At 49.5% G+C, this 22340-nt stretch overlaps 1 protein-coding gene and 1 long non-coding RNA gene across 3 annotated transcripts; one reads left to right on the top strand and one right to left on the bottom strand.

Annotated features, from left to right (window-relative positions):
* Positions 1-217: 217 nt before the first annotated feature.
* Positions 218-14223, top strand: keap1a (kelch-like ECH-associated protein 1a). Of its 2 annotated transcripts, XM_064328679.1 has the most exons (9): positions 218-607; positions 4538-5143; positions 5190-5459; positions 7388-7744; positions 7901-8154; positions 8941-9363; positions 11845-12050; positions 12313-12489; positions 13445-14223. In XM_064328679.1, exons 3-9 carry the CDS (start codon positions 5238-5240, stop codon positions 13636-13638), a joined length of 1833 nt encoding a protein of 610 aa, XP_064184749.1. In that variant the 5' UTR covers positions 218-607; positions 4538-5143; positions 5190-5237; the 3' UTR covers positions 13639-14223. The 2 variants fall into 2 exon arrangements, with proteins under 2 accessions (XP_064184749.1, XP_064184748.1); XM_064328678.1 differs by having other exon boundaries at positions 4538-5459.
* A 1167-nt stretch (positions 14224-15390) lies between these two features.
* On the bottom strand, positions 15391-16159 carry LOC135251335 (uncharacterized). Its single transcript, XR_010329127.1, has 2 exons — positions 15773-16159; positions 15391-15547 (listed from the first exon to the last, which is right to left on the bottom strand). It is a non-coding gene; the product is annotated as an uncharacterized LOC135251335 (long non-coding RNA).
* Positions 16160-22340: the final 6181 nt, after the last annotated feature.

Below are 22340 nucleotides of genomic sequence, written 5' to 3'. Positions count from 1 at the left end.
CCAGGTGAATGTATGTCTGAATGGTCAATTGCATCCAGACAGAATGTCAACAATTGGCTAATCCGCTGACGTCTAATTTGGAAACAATTTGTCTCCCGCCTACGGGCTGAAGGTAATAGCACCCGCGCGACACCAGGGTTTACTTTCGGTTCTTACCGTGTTTATTTGTTCAGTTTGGGGCTTTTACACCCCCCCCCCCCCCCCCTTCAGTACACACGCTTCGAAAGAATATGAAGTTGCCTAGTCATGCTGATGTTGACATAGTGCAGTTTAAGCGTTCGGGCGCAATGCCCATTCGCCCCGAGCACCGAATGTGCCCGGTGAGTTTTGTGCGCGCGCGCAGCTAGGGAACTCGGGTCTGTGACACGAGACCGAGGCCTGAAAAAAAAGTGATTCGTCGCAGAACTTTGAACTCCCGGGAAACAGTGCGGTTGGGACGAAACTGCGATGCCAGCTGTGTTATTCACACAGCACGTTTTGAACGATCGCTCGCAAGTAGCCTTGATAGCACCGCTACCACTTCTCGTAGCTCTCATATTGTTGATCTAGCGCGTTCTTAGAAGTCAAATCCGCGGTGGAATTATCGCGCCTTAAGTTCCTGTTTCAGGTGAGTAACAGCTGAGAGCTCCGTTTGAAAAACTTTGTTTTTTTCGTCGGAAATGTAGCTGCCACTATGGCTCATTGTCACGGTAGGTTAGCTGCATTCAGTGCCGAACGTGAACGCGTTTCCGTTGAGAGGAAGTGAAAAGTGTGAGCTCTTATGAATCTGGAAAATGGACTAGAAGCGCTGTGGCAATATTTGCACAGCCAGGTTAAAATTGTGATCACGCAGATATAGGATTTAAAGCATTGGACGGTGCAGCTTTACACAGAATCAGTTATTATACCCTGCGTTACACGTTTTCAACTAACGTTTTTACTAACTAAATCATTTTTAATGTCTTTAATGTCATTTAATGTCAATGAATTGCAGCTGGCGAATGCGTTTGTTCATGGAATAAACATTGTGTTTCGGTTAACGTGTAGCCTATATAGGTTACGGGTTCAATTCGCTCTTACGGTTAGTAAGTAAATCGTTCCACCTTTCGAACGAGACTTAACATTTTTGGTAACAGTTCTGCCTCAGAATTTGACGTTAGTTTTAGTCATAGAAAAGCCGGCGCGTGCGACCAGTCGTACGGGTTTGAACAGTTTCACTTGCACGCGCTGTGCAACAATACATTCTTCAGTTGTGCATCCAGCAAGACGCTCCTATTCAGAGCGACTTTTAATCCGTCACGCTGTTTTCCATCGGGCCCAAAATACGTACTTTGCCTCGGTGATTTATGATAGAATGGGAAATATGGACTCGTCCATAGCGGTTCTGCATCAGATCACTTTGCGAAGTCTTTTTTTGCAAGAGACTATTTGCAAGCTGTAATGAATATTCTGTCACCGAGTGCAAGGCACACTACGCGAAGGATCACTCCTGTCGTATCAATATTGTTGATGCTCAATATTATTAATGTCAGGACTATGCCTTGAATGTCTGTGTATTCAAACGCACCCCGAATGCACTCTAGTCAGACATGCCTTTGGAGCAAAACATCAACGTGTATCGTGTCCAAGAATCCGTCTTAAAGGAGTCCATGTTAAGACCTGCTGTGTGCTTTAGTAGTAGTAAAAAAAATAAATAATTTTTTTTTTAAGCCGAGGGGGTTGTTTATTGTTGTGACCAGTTCTCGAGCGATCTAACCACGTGGGTTCGTCACAAAACGGTCCACAGATGGGCTTGTAATTCACAATAGGAAGGCTGTATTCCCAGACGGGGAATTGCCGTTTGTAGTCTTGAGCGAGGTACTTAACTCAAAACGCTTCTGCGAAAATATCAAAGGGTATAAATGGATTGTGTGTTAAATTATGCTCTGTGTGCACGCTGCAATGGATAAGGCTGTCTGCTAAACGTCGTAATGTAATATGCAGGACAACAGGAAGTCACTGCTTTCCGTTTAAGGTTGAAGTATCCTTGCTGGTCCTTGGCCAACATTTCCTCAGTGTGTGTGTGTGTGTACTGTGCTACAGGTGCACAAAATTGTATTATGACTTTTGGCAACTCCCAAACTACCACTCCCAGTGGCACAAAATTGTGTTATTTATGAGTTTTGCAACTCTTGAACTACAACTCCCAGCAGTGTATTCTTGAACTACAACTCCCTGCAGCGCATCCAATGATGATCCTCAGCCAGGTGCGTGTTGTCGCTGCTCTGACAAGTATTCCGAAGACACTGCCACTGGATGAATCTAGTACTGGAAAGTCGTCGTCGGTGCATCTGGTGATTCATGACTCAGAAGTTCTTGTTCAGGCAGAAAATTTAGCGGTCAAGGGCTGCTTTACCTGTGGAGTCTGTAGCGCTAAACCAGGTGTGCAGTCTGAAAAAGTGGGTGCAGCTTTTTGTTTAAGCCCAGCTCTACGACACCTGATTGAAGACCGTGATTGGTTAATTAGTTCCCCTGTGTTAAACCAGCTTGCTGTCGGAGTGTAAACAGATGACTTTTTTTGGCGAATGATCTGTCAGTGTATGCTGCTGTTGTGGCCTACAGCGTTTAAAACTTAAGCTTGTTTTGGCCTGTCTTATCGGCGCAGTTTCTGGAACTTTCTTCACGGCCAACTGATGGAGGACGTGTGGTCCGGTCCTGGTAAACCCTGTATATGTGTGTGTGTGGGTAGTGTGTGTGTGTGCTCCTGTGTGTGTGTGTGTGCGCGTGTGCTCCTGTGTGTGCGTGTGTGTGTATGTATGTGCATGATTGCATTCATGTGTGGAAGGTTAAAGGTCATTCAGCACAGTGAGACAACCGCTACACCTGCTCAGCTGTGCAACGGAAAGGAAAAAAAGTCGAGCAAATACTTAAGCGTCCGCCCCCCCTTTCTCCTCAGTTCTCCCTTTCCTTTTGATTTTGAGGAAGAGGGGGCGATGCAGAGCTTCAGCTTCGCCCCCCCCCCCCCCCTTCTCCTTCCGTTAACCCGTCGAAGTGTGAGGTCACAAATATGCGATTGGAGTGTTCCTATCTGAACATTCTAATGCTGATGTAACAATCGCTGCTGGTGACCGAGAGCAGCGAAAGTTCTAGAACGCTGCCTTTGAAAAAGACCTTCCAGAAAAAAAAAAGGACCTTCCTTTTCAGAGGGTTAAATTCCAGATTAGCGGCTTACGGGTTCGCCCAGCACAATCGGCCTTTATGCTGTCGCCAGCCTTCAGCCCGCGCCGGTCGCAGGAGGCCGTGGCTCAGCGTCTTGTGACCACGCACTCCCCCGCCGGGGCAGTGGGATTCCTTCTCCTCAGCGTGTGCTGTGGAACCAATTCAGCCTTTCTCCGCGTCTATAACTAGCTGGAACTTGGGAGTATAGCAACAACAAAAAAAGTATTGCGTGAATGTAATGATAGACGCAGCTCAACCGTGAACCGTTTTAAGTGAGAAACTGTCGTGGAAGATTTTGGCAGTAGTTTTGCTGTCGGCTTCTGAGGACTCCTCATGTGCAGCTTGCAGACTGCAGGAACCCGTTCCACCAGAGGGGGCGCTCATTCATGACGAGACGGGGACAATTCTGCCAACCGACTCTCTCCTGTTGTTCGCACGGGCCCAGTTAGGATACAGCTACAGGGCACCGAGCCAGCACCTTATTCAGGATATGTCACCCATTAAGCCCCGCCTCCATCAGCCCCTCCCCCTCCCCCCCCCCCTCGTAGACTTCCTGTGTGCATTCCGGCAGAAATGGGGAAGTGAAACCAGATTTGTGATCCATGCAGTTCTCTCTGCTGATCTTGCAACTGCCAAACGTACGTCACAGGCCCTTCTAGAAAGTTTTTTTTTGGAACATGCGTTGGCCGGTTTCGTAGCTGCGAGTGGCTACAGTCCTGCTAGCAGCCAATACGCCGCGGCGCCGCGGCGCCATTTCTCTGACACGGCTGGGAGCAAAGCTGCCCCTCTGACTCTGAGGATTATGGGTAATCTGTAGCGCTTTGAAGCTGTTACGCTCTCAGCCCCCGTGGTAACGTGTGTGTGTGTGTGTGTCTGATGCTTTAACCTCGCCCATAGCTGATGAACTTATTTGGTGTAGCATAGTCTTTACTTGGACACAGGTTGCAGGTTTGATTCCCAGGTGGGGCATTGCCACTGTATTCCTAAGTGGGACGCATAATTCAATTGCTCCGGTGAAACTAAAGTGGCTCAAGTGGCATAATATTGTAAATATAATATTAAAAATATGTATTTTAAGAGATGGTGCAGGTGTACTGTATGACTTCATGGTACTGCCACAGACCTGTTCATCTGCTTTCTTTCCCTCCAGAAATGAAAGGGGATTGAAGGGTTTAATTTGCGTTTAAAATTTGGTATTTACCGTACGAGTAGATTATGCTGATGCGTTAAACAATGTTAGAAATGAAAACTCGTTAACACTGACAGCAAAGAGATTGAGTTCAGTTTTTTTTTTTTGCCTATTTGAAAATCTTGTTTTTATTTATGTATTTTTGTTTTTATTTTTTGTTTTTTTTTTCAGATGTTTTAAGGCCCGGTCCCCTTGGCGCGGTCATCACCGTGCGTTACCATGGCGACTCACTTCCCGTGAGCCCGGGTTCGAGTGACTGACCTCAGGCCCCGTGCGGCAGGCCTCGTATGCGCAGCTGAGGAGATCTGGACCAGCGCGAGCTCGGACGATGGCTGCGGGTTCCAGTCCCGCCCGGCGGGTCTAGGCGGGAGATCCAGGAGGTCCAGGACGCGTGGAGCTCCAGGTCCTCTTCACGCCCGCGGCCCGGGAAACGGAGTGGGAGAGAAGCGGGCAGCTGCCCTCAACTGGATTCCGAAACTGAGATCTGACTCGTCAGTTATTTATACATTTATTTGTATTTGCTTTTAATTTTATTTTTGACTGCTTGTTTTTGTTTTCTCTATAATCTATATCTCCCTAAAAAAAACAATTGTTTTTTTTTTTTTTTTTTTTAAATGTTTTTTTTTTTTTTTTGTGAACGATGTCTCCTGGGTGCAAGTCGGACTCGTGCCGTATTGGTCTGCTGAACACTCAGTTCTGCCTGTTTCTCTTCATGACCCGAGGCTGGGTATAAGATCCACTGTCTCCCCCCCCCGAAACCCCCCAAGGTCTCCAAACCTAATCACTGGCTCGCCCCTCTGGAACCTCCCCCAGGTCTCCAAACTTCCTAATCTCCACCCAAAAAAGAAAAAATAAATCAATAGGCCCGCGTATGTCGGCGAGAATGCTATGTCCAAAGAAGAGGAGGCCCGTGAAGGACGAGGACTTCCCCGCCATCGCCGTCCCGTCGTCGAAAGGGCTGGGGTACCTGGACTACACCATCGAGGGCCACCCCTCCAGGGCGCTGCAGGTGATGGACGAGCTGCGGCAGAGCGAGGCGCTGTGCGACCTGGTGCTGCGCGTCACCTACAAGGACGCCTCCGTCGACTTCAAGGTGAGGAACCCCCCCCCACACACACCACACACCCCGCACCCCGGGGAGGGCTCGTTGGGCTCGTTGGTTCGTGAAAAGGCGTTCGCGGGACAGGACAGGTCTCCGACTGTGTCTTTGGCCAAATATGACCACGAAATGGGGACCCCAAGTACCCCTTGTACCCCCCCCCCCCAGATTGAACACGTTTTGTCCTCCTTGCCCCCCACCGTCCTCCTTGAGCCTCACCTACGATGCCCACGGGTGACCAGTTGTCCTTAATGCCAGGTGCAGCGACGGCGTTTGCTCAGGTGGAGGTAGAGCGGTTGCCTGGCAACCAGAGTGTTGTTGGTTTGTTGTGTGCGTCCCAGGACATTTTTTGGGCGTGTCGCCTAAGCCGGTTGGCGCCTTGCATGGCTGGCAGGCTGGCATTCACTGCAAAGCGCTTTGCGCAGCAGTTGCTTGGAAGATGCGCTTATATGGATGCAGCCACTTACCAGTACGGTGGCCTTCCAATAGACGCTAGCTGTGAAATGGTCACTGGCTCATGGAGGAGTCTGTCAGAAGAGTCCAGGACCTCGACCACAGCCAGCGGAACGGCTGAGATAGCAGTATTCAGAGAGGCCAAATTTAAAATTAAACTTTTAAATTAAAAATAATTAGGAATAAAAAAAGGATAATAAGGGCAAATGATGGGATTCGTGAAAACTTAGGAGAAGATCTGCAAAGACCAGACTATTCTTTGCGTGACTTAGAAAGGTCCTCGGGCAATTCTTAGTGGGAAAAAAAATAAAAATAAATATATAAGCAGTTTAATTCAGAATGAATCATTTACCATGCATGTCTGATCTTGCGGAACAAATCGGTAAGTGTTTTTGAAAGGAACCCAAGAACAAGAGGTTTTAGTTCAACGTACTGAGAACGAGCAGTCCGTTCTCCTCCCGAGATTCCAAATAAAGACTCCTAAAGGATTATCACATCCAAACAAACGCTTTCTCTGGTTCTTGTTTGGTCGTTTGTTGTATTTGTCAAAATTTTTAAAACTTCCTTATTCTGTCATTTGAGAGGAGCAGTGGCATTTATGAGTTGTTCCAATTCACCAGAACGCAGTCCTGCATATTTGCACGTGCGTATCCAGCAACCGTGCAACATGCAACCATGCAGCCTGCAACCAGCAACAATGCAACCGTGCAGCCATGCAACCTGCAATCATGCAATCTGCAACCATGCTGCCTGCAACCGTGGAACCAGCAACCATGCAACCTGTAATCATGCAGTCCGTAGCCATACAACTGTGCAACCATGCAGCCCACAACCATGCAACCTGCAACCATGCAATCTGCAATCATGCAACCAGCCGCTACCATCTCCGCTGTGCAGTCACTGCAGCGGATGCCTGTGCATCTGGTTAACTGAGGGGTGTCCAGCTTTATCCAAAAAGGTTTGTGGTGCAGGATGCAGGTTTTTTGTTTTAGCCCAACTCTAGGACACCTGATTCTTCTAGTCCAGGTGTCGATTGAAGGCCTTGATTAGTTGGTTGTTTGAGTTTGGTGCCGTGGTGCGGGGCTAAAATGACGAACCTGCACTCACACCAGCCCTTTGCTGGTCAATGAGGTGGAGGCCAAGGGACTGCGTTGGGACGCCTTCCTTTTGGCACGGTTCTCCCCTGTCCACTTTTTGGGCAAACCGACCCTCCTGTCATGGTCCTCACGTCTGTCCTGCCATGGTCCACGTGGTCACACCTGGACACTGCTCATCAAGGTCTCGATTGAACACCATGGTTCAGTTAATTAGTGGAATCAGGTGTCTTGGGCTAAAACAAAAACCTGCACCCACACCGGCCCCTTTCTGGATAAGATTGGGGAGCCCTGTTTTTACGGTAAGAGCTTGGTGCTGCTGTGTCAGGGGTTAAAGGTCGTCTGAAGGTCCCGCTGTGCCCCGTGTCTCTCCAGGTGCATAAGGTGGTGCTGGCCGCCTGCAGCCCGTACTTCAAGGCCATGTTCACCCACAACTTCCGGGAGTGCCACGCCACGGAGGTGACCCTGCGGGACGTGTGCCCGCAGGTGGTGGGGCGCCTGATCGACTTCGCCTACACCTCGCGCGTGACGGTGGGCGAGAAGTGCGTCCTGCACGTGCTGCTGGCCGCCATGCGCTACCAGGTGGAGGGCGTGGCCAAGGCCTGCTGCGACTTCCTGTCCAAGAGCCTGGAGCCGGCCAACGTCATCGGCATCACCCGCTTCGCCGAGGACGTGGGCTGCAGCGAGCTGCACCTGCGCGGCCGCGAGTACATCAACACACACTTCAGCGAGGTAGGAGGCCTGGGGGAGGTGGAGGCTGTGCCCCAGGGCACTCTGGGAGTTGTAGTTCAATTGAGAAATGGTGCACAGACCTAAAACAATTGTAAATTTTTGTGTGTGTGTGTTTTTTCCTTGCTCTCGTGATCCATCCTTTCCCCCCCCGTCCAGGTGACGAAGCAGGAGGAGTTCTTCTGCCTGTCTCACTGCCAGCTGCTGGAGCTGATCAGCCAGGACAGCCTGAAGGTGCTGTGCGAGTCGGAGGTGTACAAGGCCTGCAGCGAGTGGGTGGGCTGGGACGTGGAGGGCCGCGCCCAGTACTTCCACGCCCTGCTCAACGCCGTGCACATCTACGCCCTGCCCGCCAAGTTCCTCAAGAGGCAGCTGCAGTCCTGTCCCATCCTCAGCAAGGCCAACTCCTGCAGGTACGCTCACCTGAGACTCCTGCAGGTACGCTCACCTGAGACTCACCTGAGACTCCTGCTGGTATGCTCACCTGAGACTCCTGCAGGTACGCTCACCTGAAGTACAGCAGTAAAGCAGGATGACCCCCCAACCTCGCCTGCTGCTTTTCATTCAGCAACAACTGCAACCCCTGAAATGTAATGAGCAGCTAATTGCTCATAATTAATAACAATAACATTATTATTTATGGATGATTTACCCTAATGAACTGGATTATGTCACAAATCACTGAGCATGAAGAATATACACATCCCATATTCTCCCAGGATCTGTGTTTTCAGGCAGCTACACAAATGCTTTCATTTTCTGTAATGTGCTGTTTAGCAAATCATCCTTTAATGAAGCGGGTACCGTTTTTAATTGATCACGTGATGTAAGCTGAGGCCTAGTTACTGTGAGTGTGGGTTCCTGGGCATTGAAACGGAACCAAGAAGCCTAGTTACTGTGAGTGTGGGTTCCTGGGCATTGAAACAGAACCGAGAAGCCTAGTCACTGTGAGTGTGGGTTCCTGGGCATTGAAACAGAACCGAGAAGCCAAAACCCGAACTGTGTCTGGATAATTCCAGCGGTGAAAGAAATCGGCTGTCGGTCCATCAGACCCGTTAGCCAGTCCGTCCGGCGCTCGCTTGCAGGCGAAGCGAAGAGGCCTGGGGAGGTGGAGGCCGTGGCCCCAGGGCACTCTGGGAGTTGTAGTTTAATTGAGAAATGGTGCACGGACCTAAAACAATTTCCAAATCCTCCCGCAGGGACTTCCTGTCCAAGATCTTCCAGGACATGTCCCTCCGGAAGCCCCTCCCGATGGCCCCTCAGCGCGGGAACCAGCTGATCTACGTGGCGGGCGGGTACAAGGAGCGGTCGGTGCCGTCCATGGAGGCCTTCGACCCGCGGAAGGGGGCGTGGCTGCGGCTGGCCGACATGGCGGCCCCCTGCAGCGGCCTGGGCGCCTGCGTCCTGTTCAGCCTCTTCTACACGGTGGGCGGCCGCAACCTGTCCACGCGCGACAACTGCGAGTCGGGAGCCCTGTGCTGCTACAACCCCATGACCAACCGGTGGGCGCGGCTGGCCCCGCTCGGGGTGCCGCGCAACCGCGTGGGCGTGGCCGCCGTCGACGGCAGCATCTACGCCGTGGGGGGCGCCCACGGCTCCGCCCACCACAGCACCGCGGAGCGGTGAGTTCCGCACGCACGCACGCACGCGCGCGACGGCGTAGCGGGATAAAACCCCGCCGTCTCACAACTACAGTTTTTATTTTTTTTTATTTTTTTAAGTATTCTGTGCAAATATGGATTTGTTTTTAGAACCAGAGCCTGACTGGGGACAGGGGACGTTGGCCTTGGCCGTATGCCTTGGATGCGGCTCGTCTGTTTCTTGTTTTTAAAGCGATGTTAATTTGCGTTGTTCCCCACTAATGAATGAATGAATGAATTGATTACTAAATACCTTGACTTGTCATAACTCTTCATTCTGTTAGTATTCCTCTCTTGCTTCTGAAGGAAGATGGTAGTACAGACAGTACTATGTTGGATCGACTGGGTGGTTGACTGTGTATTCTTAACGCATGAAGAAACCAGTCCTTGTCTTTTAAAGCCGAAACATTACTTATTCTGGGCTTGTCATAAGTAAATTTAGGACTTAACCCTTAGAAGAGTAGGTATTTTTGGAATGTTTCTTTTTAAAAATTCTAAGTCAGTGGAACTGCACTGCTTTCAGTTACCAGTCGTCATTGTTACATCAGCACTACAGAATGTTCAGTTAAGAACACTCTAATCACTTATTTGTGATGTCACACCTTAAAGGGTTAAGAAACACTGAAACGGGAGACCATTATGTGCACTCTCCGGGTCAATTTGCTGTAATCTCTGTGATATCGTTGTCGCTAATGGCTTTGTGACATCACAGAGGGCTTTCACGCCTCACAGGCTGTGTGGGGGTAAAGTTCCGTGGCTGTTCAGTGGAACTAGGCCAAGGTCTCCTCGTGTGAGTGAGCGAAATGTGCCAAGCAGGCGAGTCTGTGTAGCTGAGCGTGGGGGGTGGGGGGGTACAGTACCAGCACTTGGTTATGCATTTCATTCATAGATTCATTCTGAACAGTGCTGGATGCTCACACGTGTTTTAGCTAAGGCTACATAGTTCATTTTAGCCTGTCGTCACAACAGCAGCAAAACTTGTTTTTTTTTTTTTCTCGTTGTGGCAGCCGGTACATGGCGAGTAAAACTCTCCGTCCGTGGGGTTCCGCCCGCTCTCTCCCACGCGTTCGGCTGCAGGGGTGGCCTTACGCAGAAACGAAACTCACGCATTCTCGAGGCCCCGCAGTACCGGTTTCACCTCCGCGTAGCTGCAGGGTGGAGACGTGCGCGGCGTTAGCAACGGACGCCTTAGCAGCAAGTTGTGTGTGTGTGTGTGTGTGTGTGTGTGTGTGTGTGTGTTAGTGTGTGTTAGTGTGTGTTAGTGTGTGTGTGTTAGTGTGTGTTAGTGTGCGTGTGTTAGTGTGTGTTAGTGTGTGTGTGTGTGTGTGTTAGTGTGTGTGTGCGTGTGTGTGTGTGTGTGTGTGCCTGTGTGCCTGTGTGTGTGTGCCTGTGTGTGTGTGTGTGTGGGTGGGTGGATATCTTGCTGACTAAAGCACATGAGATCTGTCATCGGAACCACAAGTGCTTTGGCTCGACTCACTCGTCAGTGCTGTCGGTTTGTCGTAGATCTGCACCTGAGAAACAGGCAGCTGAGGCCTAACTTGCCAATCCCCCCCCCCCCCCCCCCCCCCCACCCTAGGGCAGGTACGGCTTCATAACCTGCATACCTGGCGTGGGAGTCTTTTGGGGCTGACCCGGCTGCATATTTCCGTCTGGGTTTTGCTTATCATTGTGACACGGCTGTTGTACACATAAGTCACGTGACAAACGACGAATGAAAATGAACTGAAAACATTTTTGCTGACCCACCCCTTGCAGGAATGTTCTGCAATATACTGTAATTATGCTGAATTTTTGGAAACTACATGAATAGTATTTCACAGCAATATATATATATATATATTCCACTTTATCAATACTGGGAAACCTTTTTGCATATTTTTGTGAATGAATGGTGGTTTAACTGTTGTGAGAACTTCCTGGTTTTACACTACAGAGATGAGGTTTGGGCTGGGTGAGACAGCAGATCTGAGTATGGCTTTGCAGCTGCACAGGATTCTGGGAAATAGCCTGGAGGACCTTCCTCCTGTACATCTGTGCCAGTAATGTCTAATTCCACTTGCAGAGAGATGAGGACTGTGCCTGAATGTTTTTGTGTATTTTCAGTCAACCATTGGCCAGTTTAGGCCTTTTAAAACAGTGTGCGTGTGTGTGTATGTGTGCGTGTGTGTGCGTATGTGTCCGTGCGTGTGTATGTGTGAACTATTTAGCCAATCAGTGACTTAAAATAAGCACTTAACTACTGAAACGCTCCAAAAAGAAACAGCGGACATTCTGACCCTCCCAGACTGGAGCTCCAGATCTCTCATCTAGTCCCAGCATCTGTACCCAGACAATGGCGATTGTGATGATGATGATGATGATGACGGTAGTGATGATGAGGTTGATGTTGATGACGACAGTGGCAGTGCAAGTGGTGACGAAGGTGACGAAGATCGCGCTTTCCGCTGCTCTCCTGTGCAGGTACGACCCGGAGACCAACCAGTGGACGTTCGTGTCGCCCATGTCGGTGGCGAGGCTGGGGGCGGGCGTGGCCTCCTGCGGCGGGGCGCTCTACGTGGCCGGCGGGTACGACGGGGCGACCCGCTGGAGGACAGCCGAGCGGTACCACCCCGAAACCAACAGCTGGCAGCCCATCGCCCCCATGGGCTCGGTCCGGAGCGGGCTGGGTGAGAGCCCAGACGCACACACGCGCGTGCACACACACACGCACACGCACACACACACACACACACGCACACACACCCACACACACATACACACGCACACGCACACACACCCACATGCACGCAAGGGCATGCATGCGCACGCAGACACACACATGCGTTCCCTAACATAATTGCCGACCTCATTTGTGTCCCCATCTCTCCCTCCCCCCACTCCCTCTCCCCCTCTCTCCCTCCCTCTCTCCCTCCCCCCCCCCCCCCTCAGGTTTGGTATGCCTGGACGGCCATCTGTACGCAGTGGGCGGGTACGACGGCCAGGCGCAGCTCTGCACGGTGGAGCGCTACAGCATCGCCCGGGACGTCTGGGAGCCCGTGGCCTCCATGAAGCACTGCAGGAGCGCCCACGGTGTCACGGTCTATCAGGGCAAGATCTATGCACTGGGTGAGTGACTCTGGGAGTTGTAGTTTTTTCCTGATATTTGTAGTCCAATTCATTGTCAGTGCACAACTACAAGCTGTGAATTCCAATTGGCATTTTACTTTTTAAAAAAAAAATCTGATTGTGTTTAGTTGTTCAATACAGTAGCCTTGGTTTAAATGAAGAATATGAAGAATATTTTTCATTTGGTTTCTGTTTCAGTAGTTCTTTATTTTGTTATCTTGTTCGTTATAGTGTGCCCTTTATTCAGGGGAACACTGACTGGCTGTTCTCTGGAAACTGGGGGCGTGGCTTTAACAGCTGTTGGTTCGCATTAATGCAGTCACATTCATCTGTGTGCAATTTTGAACGTGTGCAGTACCTGCCTAGACACGCTCCTCACGTGACACGAAGGTGGACATCGACGAGACGAGCACAATTAATTGAAATTGAAACGGAAACCAGACAAACAAGCAAATCCTAATTTAGCTTCCTGTCTTATCAGTGCACTTCGCTGCGGGGTATGAGTAATGGATTTCACAAGTGTACTTCCTGGAGGAAGGATGGAGCAACTACAGAGGTTATAAAAGGGCAAGCACGTAGTGCACGTTTGATTACGGCCAATCAGTCACATTCCCTGGGTTTGGTCCTCTGCATTTCTTTATTTATCTGGCTCATTTCATTTGTTCATTTAAAATGAAATTTTGGCCATATGTACTAATGTACTATATATAAATCGTATATTCTTCGAGATGGAAAATGGGATGGGGGGGGTTAATGGGGGCGGTGGGGGGGGGGGGGGGGGGCATTATCCGACTTCTCTGTTCCAGGGGGCTGTGTGGGGTGTGGGTGGGGGGGGGGGGTGGGGGGTGTAACAGAGAGGGAGGGGGCTGTGTGGTATGTGGGGTGTGGGGGTGTGGGGATGAAGGGGTGTAACAGAGAGGGAGGGGCTGATCCTGACTCCTCCTCTCTGTTCCAGGGGGCTTTAACCAGGACGGTTTCCTGGACAGCGTGGAGTGCTACTGCCCGCGCGCGGACGAGTGGACCTTCAGCACCGCCATGCCCGTGGGCCGCAGCGGCATGGGCGTGGCCGTCACCATGGAGCCCTGCCCGGGCAGCCTGCCCCCCGAGGAGGAGGAGGAGCCCGAGGAGCAGGAGGACGGTGGCCCGTGAGGGACAAACCCACGCCTTCGGAAGGCAGGCGCGTTGTTACAGACCTCGCCGTCGCTACGGAGATGAGCTGCGCCGTGACGCCAGTTGGTTTTTCCGAGGGGCTGGTTGGATCATTTGTACGCGTTTATAAATATGAAACGATGGTATCGGTTCGTTCATGAGCTTTCGATCGCACGTTACCGAACGTTACCGGTTTCCGAGCGGAGACGAGAGTAGCCAATAGCAGAACGGACCTTCGCTCGTCAGGGGGAGGAGCCAGTTTGTGCTCTCCCAAACGGGGGAGGGGCATGTTTGTGGCCCCAGCTTGCAGTGGCGTGTGACACAAATGCTAAGAAAACCACGAAGAACATTTTGAGGAAATTCACACGATGGGACATTTGAAATATGCCCCTTTTGGACTGTGTGCCAAGTGCAAATAAGACGACAGAACTGCTGACAGAACTGAAGAACTGAAGCACAAGTCGGACAGGTATAATTTAAACGAGGTTCGCCGATTCAGATGTGTAATTTACATGATTTTTTTTCCTTTTGATTTTTCCATCCGTGCAATCAGAAATAAATGCGTTCTTGTACGTACTGCTCTTAGCTCTGTTCCCGCTCTTTTTGTGTTGTCATACACAGAAAACTGATGGAGTACACCATGTAAATGACCTATGACCTATGACCTTACATTACATTACAGGCATTTAGCAGATGCCCTTATCCAGAGCGACTCACATAACATTTTTGTATAGCACTTGCATTGCATCCATTTACACAGCTGGTTGTTTACTGAAGCAATGCATGGTTTAAGTATCTTGCTCAAGGGTACAACGGCAGAGTCCTGCCCGGATGTTGAACTCTGGCTTACAAGACCAGCTCCTTTACCCGTTATACTACACTGTGAAGCAGGAAGTACGTGGGTCGCCCTCAGGGACTTCCAGCTCGAGTTACCACAGCAATGGCATGATTGGTGTAAATGCGAGGTAACTCATAATGATTTCGCGACCCGATAGACACTTATCTTCTGGGCCGTGACCTATAGTTTGTGCACCACTGCCCCAGAGCACTTATCTGCAAAAACCTTAGAGAGACATGTGACTATCAGTTGCATTTGTGTTTCCAAATACCACCACCACCACCACAGATTTTATTTACTTTTTTTAAAACTTATTGCCACTAGATGGCGCAAGAAGGCTTCAAACGCAATGGATGAGCCCCTCGCAGAAATCAAGGAACAGTTTCAGGAGATTTGTCTGATTTTCACTCTTCGCTGCAAAGCCTCTTTTCAGTCTTGTCAGTTTCCCCAGCTCTTTTGGTGCACGCCATGACACCACCCCCCACCCTGCCCCACCCTCCCAACAGGGAAGTGTAAGACTGAAATGTTTTACCGCAGATTAAGCCTTGTGTGCGTTTCTCTTTTTTATCGCATGCCAGGAATGAGTCATCATTTCTCCGTCGCCACGCCCCAATTGTTTTCTCCTGTCGTGATGAGTTTTTTTTGTTTTTTTTTTTTTGTTGTTGAAATACCGAAAGATCCGGAACGTTTCCTTGTGACACATATTTTGAGTGCTGCGGGCGTGTCCTCTTGTGAATAGGGAGGTCAGACACACACACGCGCGTGCGCGCGCACACATCCTGGGCTGTGGTTGTGTTTTCCTCAACTTGTCAACAAGCCCCTCCCCCCCTGCTGTTTCTCTGTGTGGCCAAGCCCCTCCCCCCCTTCCCCCACCTAATTTGTGAACTGCTGACTCACTTGAACTGTTAAACCAGTTTTGTTTTTTCCCTTCTGGCCTGCAGTGTGAAAACAAAATACCAGCAGAACCGGTGGCTTTCGAGGAATGAGGTCTGGGAAATGGGAGCCCCGGCTTTACACTATAAATACAATGAGTGGCCTAGCGGCTGCTGGGTGGCTCATCCGGGCAAAGCCCTGGTACTCATTACATTACAGGCATTTACCAGACGCTCTTATCCAGAGCGACTTACACAACTTTTACATAGCATTTTACATTGTATCCATTTATACAGCTGGATATATACTGAAGCAATTCCGGTTAAGTACCTTGCTCAAGGGTACAACGACAGTGTCCTTACCCGGGAATCAAACCTGCGACCTTTCAGTTACAAGCCCAGTTCCTTACCCACTGTGCTACACTCCGTACTCAGTTCAAACTGTGGCAGTGCCCACTGCCAGCCATGGAGGGTACTTAGGAACTGGACGGGGTAGGAGGGGCCAGGCGGTGAAGCCCAGGAAGTAACAGGAAACAGGAAATGTGCCTGTTGAGGGCAAAAGTGCTTGCTGGCGATTGAATGTAGAAACCTGAGGTGATTTAGCAACCAAAGAAAACCTCAGCGGCCCATTTTTTGTGATAATAAATTTCATTACGTGCAGCAGTTATGTGAAACAGTGGTTGTTTTGGTCCAGAAGTCTTGGGGGAAAATATTTATTAAAATGTACATATTTTATTACGTATTACATATTTTTTACAATCTGATTTTCATATGAACCTTAAACAATCATTGATCGAGTTTCAGAATGCCATTGAGGAGGTTTTATTTTGCCTTCAAAAGTCTGATGTACCTCATTCACTTTAACGGGAGCTCCAATGTCACCCTCAGTATGTGCATTACAGGCTTACTTCCAGGAATTCACAAGCTTAGGTTAGCTGAAGGCGTGCCTGCCTGTCTAGTTTAATATGCACGTCTATGTTGCCAACAGTCCCACATTATCCAGTCAGCCGGGAGGGCAGCGTTTCATGGCTCAATAGTGACCCCTACTGGCCCACCGGCAGATATGTTGTTCTGCACACAAAGGAGTCTGATTCAAAACTTTTCAGTGCACGCAAAACCAATGAAGCAACCAATGGCTGGCGCGAAGCAAACACCATGACCAATCGTTGATCCTGTTGTTGGTTTTGCGTGCGCTAAATGGTTTAGCGTGTGCTAAAGGCCTGAAGTGATGGGAAATGGCGGCTAAAGTCGCACGCTCGTCCGTGCTCTTCCAGATCGATGGCGGAGGTGGCGGTAAAGGCCTCTGAGCTGCTGTGTTCGGTTAAGGCGCCGCGCTGTGGTGCACGGATGAGCACTTCCTGTCTCAGCTCGAATCCAGACCATGCCAGTATATATATAAATTATTTATTAAATTTTTTTTTTTTTTTAATTACCAATATATATGCCTTTGGGCATTCCAAATTGGGGAGGAAAAAGGAGTGAGAACTTTTTAATAGAAGCGACAGGCCTGCGCGAGTGCAACACGCCGCTTCCGCCAGGTGTCCCCAGGGTCTCACCTTACCCAGGTGTCCCCAGGGCCTCGCCTTACCCAGGTGTCCTCAGGGCCTCGCCTTACCCAGGTGTCCTCAGGGTGCTCGATGCCAATTGTCCCGTTTCTTTCTTCCGTCAGATACAAGCAAGAGGCTGCACAGTTCCATCCCAGTAGGGTCAGCGTGCGCAGGCTTGTGTTTCCACCAATTACCTCATGTTCAATTAATCAATTAGCTCAACTACACCAAGCCAGTTCATTCCGACTGACCAATTGTAAAAAAATAATAATTTTTTAATTTAATCAGTTATCAGCTGTTATTCATGAGGTCATCAGTACATTTAGCTGAAATGCCGGACCGTGAATATGACCGAGGTCGTTATATTAACATAATATATTAATAATAATTAAGAGAAGAAGTTGTCGGCGTGAAACCCGGAAATGGACACGGCCCTTTTTCACCCATCTCTGCCGCTGGAAACAGAATTTTAAGCCGCAGTGTGTTATTGCGGGGTCTACCCACCTCCGGCCTCCGAGCTTTGCATAATGAATCACGTGCGTGTTTCTGGCCCCTGCTGCCCCCCCACAGCCCCCCAACACCCCCCTAACCCCCTCTCTGAAGGCTTTCGAGGCTAATTGGCCGGTGTGTCATTATGCTCAGCGATGGCGCTACCGCACTTGAAGACGTCACGGTGAAATTAGTCATCGGCGTACAAACGTCAGCAGCTTGTTTACAGGTCCATCCCCACAGGCTTCAGCAATGCTCACTTATCTGCTTTTTTTCTTCTTCTTCTTCTTCATTTTTATTCACACACACAGGGGGGGGGGGGGCACGCTGTCTTTCTCCCATGAGACTTGGTTTGCTTGCTCCAGAACAAAACGCATCCATACATTCATACATCTGGATGTTTGCTGAAGCGGTTTCTGTGCCACATTATCCCGGAGCACTAGGGCTATGCCTCGCCCCGGGAATGAAACCTGCAACCACCTGCTCGCAAGGCCTACTTCCCTGAACCGTTTTGCCGTATTCCCATAATTGAGGTCACCGGGCTTCCCAGGAGGAGGTTGCCATTTCCTCGCAGACACTGACGCAAGAAGAGTGAGACGCGTGCAGCCTTGCCAGATTTTTAAAAAAAAGAAAAAGGTGAACCTTCCCAAAGCCATTTTTTTCTGACACGATAACATAAACAAGTAGCCCAACTGGGCGGGATTCCACCCAATCTGGCAACACTGGATACATATGTGTGTGTGTGCTGGATAGGAAGTCTAACTGACCCTAACCCTAACCCTAACCCCCAACGGAAGCGCGCTCTCAACCACACGTGAGTGAGATCCGTCCCTGCCAGGGCGGTCTAGGGCAGCGGTGCAGTATAATGCGGTGATGCGATTGGAAGGCTTCATTAATCCAAAAGTAGGTGGAGCTACTCAGTTATGTGAACCGATCGAGGTGTTCTGCTGTGGTGACTAAGAGTAATCTAATTGATGCCCGTATTATTTTAAGCATGTAAAAACAAGTATCAGACCTGGGTCAAATACATATTTGTTTTGGATTCAAATACTTTTCTACGCGCAACTGATCTTGTCTGGTGTATTGGAACCAATGAAATACTCTCAAAAAGTGCAAAATTGGCAGGTTCAATTACACCAGGCAAGATCAACAGAGCACAGAAAAGTATTTGAATCCAAAACAAATACGTACTCGACTCAGGTCTGTTGAGTATACTAGCCGTTGCTTTTTTGGTGTGTTTCAGCACAAGTGAGTCATTGATTGGCTAAAGAGTCCACAGTTCTCAAGCCCTCGATTGGCTGCTGACTGAAAGGAGCCCCACAAATACCACCAGACAGACACTGTGGCCCTCCAGGACTGGGGTTTGACGCGCCTGGCCTAGGCAGAAGTTTTCCATTTCAAGTCCTGGAGGGCCGCAGAGTCGGCAGGTTTCCCTTCCACGAGATGCTGATGTAGGCCGCAGATATAATACGCGTGAGCTCATTAAGTCCACCGATGACTTTCATTAATGACTTAAACACGTTTAAACACACGCGAGAAAGACGGCAGACGTTGCCTGTGCCTTCAGGAATGGAATCTGACACCCCCGGATTAGTCTGAACGTCTTTGAGAAATGCATGTTTTTCCACTTAACCCGCCACCCACTGGTAGATCTTGGCTCGGTGTTTTGGAAGCTTCAGCTTCGGGCCACGACCTGTCCAACGACGCCTATTCCTTGTGCTACTTTAGCAAAATGCTCTCGTGCGTATCAGATCATGTGTACATATCCTCGTTGCTGCCGATTATCTCCTGGCCGACCGCTTGCAACAAAAAAAAAAAAACATCTCCCTCCCGTTGTTGTCGCGCCGTGACACGTGAACAACACCGGGATGAATGGGGGGCCGCCTGCGGCACGAGCGCCCATTGATAACGACCGTGCCTAGATGAGTCAGTCGGCCGCGAAGAGCTGTTTATCATTCATTCCTCGCGCCCACTTCAACCGCTGAAAACGCCGCGGAGTCTCTGGTCTCGTGGGGAGAAATCGTTATTGTTGTTGTTGTTGTTGTTGGTGTTGATGATGCTTTTGGCATCATGTTTATTTGCCTGATGCTCTTGTCCAGAGCAACATACAAGGCATCTATCTAAATCAGTTGCGACATCGTCCTTAATGCTCTCGCATCACTTAATTTATTGTGTATTTTTTTGTCAGCTTCCGGACTATTCTAGCTACAGCCAGGACAGGCACCCAGCACCGTCATGCGAAATTTTACCCTCGCTACTGGTTCTGGGTAGTTTTTTATAGGTGATTTTCTCAAAGGTGCAGGTGTGTGCAAGGGCGTGCAAGGGCAAAGACATGAAAGTCGTTTAGTTCACCCGCATTTATCAGCGTTTACATCGCACAACCCTCGGAGAGTTTGGAAATCACAGACTGGATACTTTGCAGTGGATACGGAGCCGATTTTCAGAAGACGGGAGAGCAGGTGCAGTACCGTAGGCGGCACACAGGGGGAGCTCTGGCTCTAAATTTCAACGCCGCCGCGATCGCTCGAGCGAACTCTTCCCTTGGGCAGAAAGCAGCGCCTCGGCTGTTGTGGTTCTTCCGCGCGACGACGCCACCGCGCCACTTTTATTATCTGGCGCAACCTGCCGCTGTCGAAGTGAACCTGGGGGGAGTGTTAAACCGCCAGAGTCTCGAGCTGGCTCCGCGTGCAGCCCGCTGCATGGAACAGCTCGTCTTCCAACGGGAAGAATAATGAAGGGGAGGTGGGGGGAGCGGACAACATTCACGCGGCTATGATTGTACGCGTGGGATAGCATGATTGCGTATAGCTTTGGTTGTCCGTCTTAAACTTCTCTTCTCGGTAAACTCATTGGCTCGGGGTGGTGGGGGCGGGGGGAGTTTAAAAAAAAAAAAGCAATTTGCCATTTAAATGTATTGATTTTTTCAAATTCCAAGACAGAATCTTGACGGGACCATGGTCCTCATTCACATGCACAGTTGGGGTCCAAAATGGAGTTTATCAGCCTCCTTGGCTGTAGGTTTTTGTGGTTTCCTTTCAATTCACAGCCAGTTTTGGCTTTGTTAACCAGGTGTTTGGACTCTCTGCCAATCAATGACTTGAATTAATCACTCAAGTCCCAAAACACCGGTTGACACAGAAGACACTGTAGCCCCCTTTTCTAGAACAAGGCTCTACACACCTGGTACCGGAGATTCAAGGATGTCTGCTGCCTCATTGTTTTGATCCTAAAATTGGCAGCCAGTTCAGACACAGGTAACCAGGTAAGTTGGGGAGGGGGGGGGGCAGTTGAATTATCTGCTTAATTTGATCAATTAACTGATCTGTACAGCTATAGGCCAAGTAACGGAGAAAAACCAACAGACCCCGTGACTTTCTGCGAAACCCCTGTACTTGACAAGGGGCGTCCTATCTGAAGAGGGCCAGTGTGGATGCAGGATTTTGTTTCGGCCTAGTAGACTGGACAACCCAGTTAGACATTACAGATACCTGATGCAACCAGTTCACTAATTATGGACTTCAATTAAGACCTTCATGAGTAGAATCAGGTGAATTGGTGCTTGGCTTAAAACATTTGAAACAGCGGTCCCCAACCCTGGTCCTGGAGATGGAGCGCTCCAATTGATTCATGAAGTGCAGAGCCACTGTGAAAACCAGCAGACCCTGTAGCTCTCCAGGACCAGAGTTGGAGACCACTGATTTAAAACATTCTTTTTTAAAGCCCTGCACCCACACCGACCCTTTTCAGGTAGAATGGGACAGCCCCTGTGGATGCATTCTTTTGACCTGAGCCCTCACTGTAACCCCCCCCCCCCCCCTTCTCCGCTGCCCGCTGGGGGTCCAGAAAACGGGCCCAGCAGATGATTTTGATTAAATGTGGAAAGAGACCTAGTGAAAGCGTGAGAATGTGAATGTTTTCAACCACAAGTCACACACAAAGAACTCTGAAAGTTGGATTACAAAAAAAAAAGAAAAAAAACTACTAAAAACGGTTTAACTTCCATAGGTTAGATCATATATCGACCAAAAACTACACTACTAATAATAATAATAACAATAATACATTTCATTGTAGTTCAGGACTACCAAATTTTATCCAGTAGGCTATCTCCATGAAATACTGCAGAACGTGCCATCTGTACGGGAAGTAAAACCATTAGATTCTGCTCTGCCATAAGAAGCAAAGATATTAAATTTATGCCATAAAGCCGACACACTCCCCATTGGCCAATCGGGGATACTTAAAATGCTTAAACTTTGGGAGCAAGCCTGAACCTGTTCGGCGCAGCAACTGCCAGGAGCTGCTTGTTTTAAAACTCTTCCGAGTATTAAACGCCTTGCTAAATGTTAAACCGCGGATTTCCCAAACTGTTGCAGTGATTTAACTGAAATCCCTTTCTGAAGAACAAAGGGATGATTGCTCGGAATGTCGACGACATGTCACCACTATTTCTTACGGTCAAAAATGTTTTAAAGTCACACAACGGGAGGTTAACTTTTCTCGTGTCCTGCTTTCATAACTGCCACATTGTCTCGAGGGCGTGGGTGCAGTTTATGCACGAACCCGCTCGCCGTTAAAGAAATCAAAATGGGATGAATGCTCTTTTTCCGGGGGTGTTAGTTGGGATTCGGGAAAGCGTCAGTTGTAATGACCATTAGGATAATACCTCCACAGCGGCCGCGTATCCTTTGGTGCACGGATTCACTGAAGCTGTCTCGTTTGAAACTTCGATCAAGTATTTGTGTTGCCGGAGACCTGGTGGCTGTGCTACGTTTATAGCCGTTATCAGCGACGGACTGGAGCGCGAGCACAGCCAAGCTACCGTCCGGGTTCGGGATATGTGAACGCAGGGCGTACGAGATGGAACCGTGGCGGATATTTTGCGTGCACGTTTTGCTGCCCCCTTACGCGTGTTTCCACGAGCTTGTTCACCGTCCACCCGTCACATCTTTTTAG

This window comes from Anguilla rostrata, chromosome 3 (genome assembly GCF_018555375.3).
Source record: "Anguilla rostrata isolate EN2019 chromosome 3, ASM1855537v3, whole genome shotgun sequence".
NCBI lineage: Eukaryota > Metazoa > Chordata > Actinopteri > Anguilliformes > Anguillidae > Anguilla > Anguilla rostrata.
The sequence above is the reverse complement of the archived record's forward strand: the minus strand, read 5'-3'. Positions and strand labels throughout refer to the sequence as shown.

Bases quoted from the DNA above. Each gene is read 5' to 3' on its own strand.
- keap1a (XM_064328679.1), top strand. From the start codon at position 5,238: ATGTCGGCGAGAATGCTATGTCCAAAGAAGAGGAGGCCCGTGAAGGAC. The intron at 8,155-8,940 runs GTACGCTCACCT...ATCCTCCCGCAG, and splicing joins AGCAAGGCCAACTCCTGCAG to GGACTTCCTGTCCAAGATCT. The intron at 12,051-12,312 runs GTGAGAGCCCAG...CCCCCCCCTCAG, and splicing joins CTCGGTCCGGAGCGGGCTGG to GTTTGGTATGCCTGGACGGC.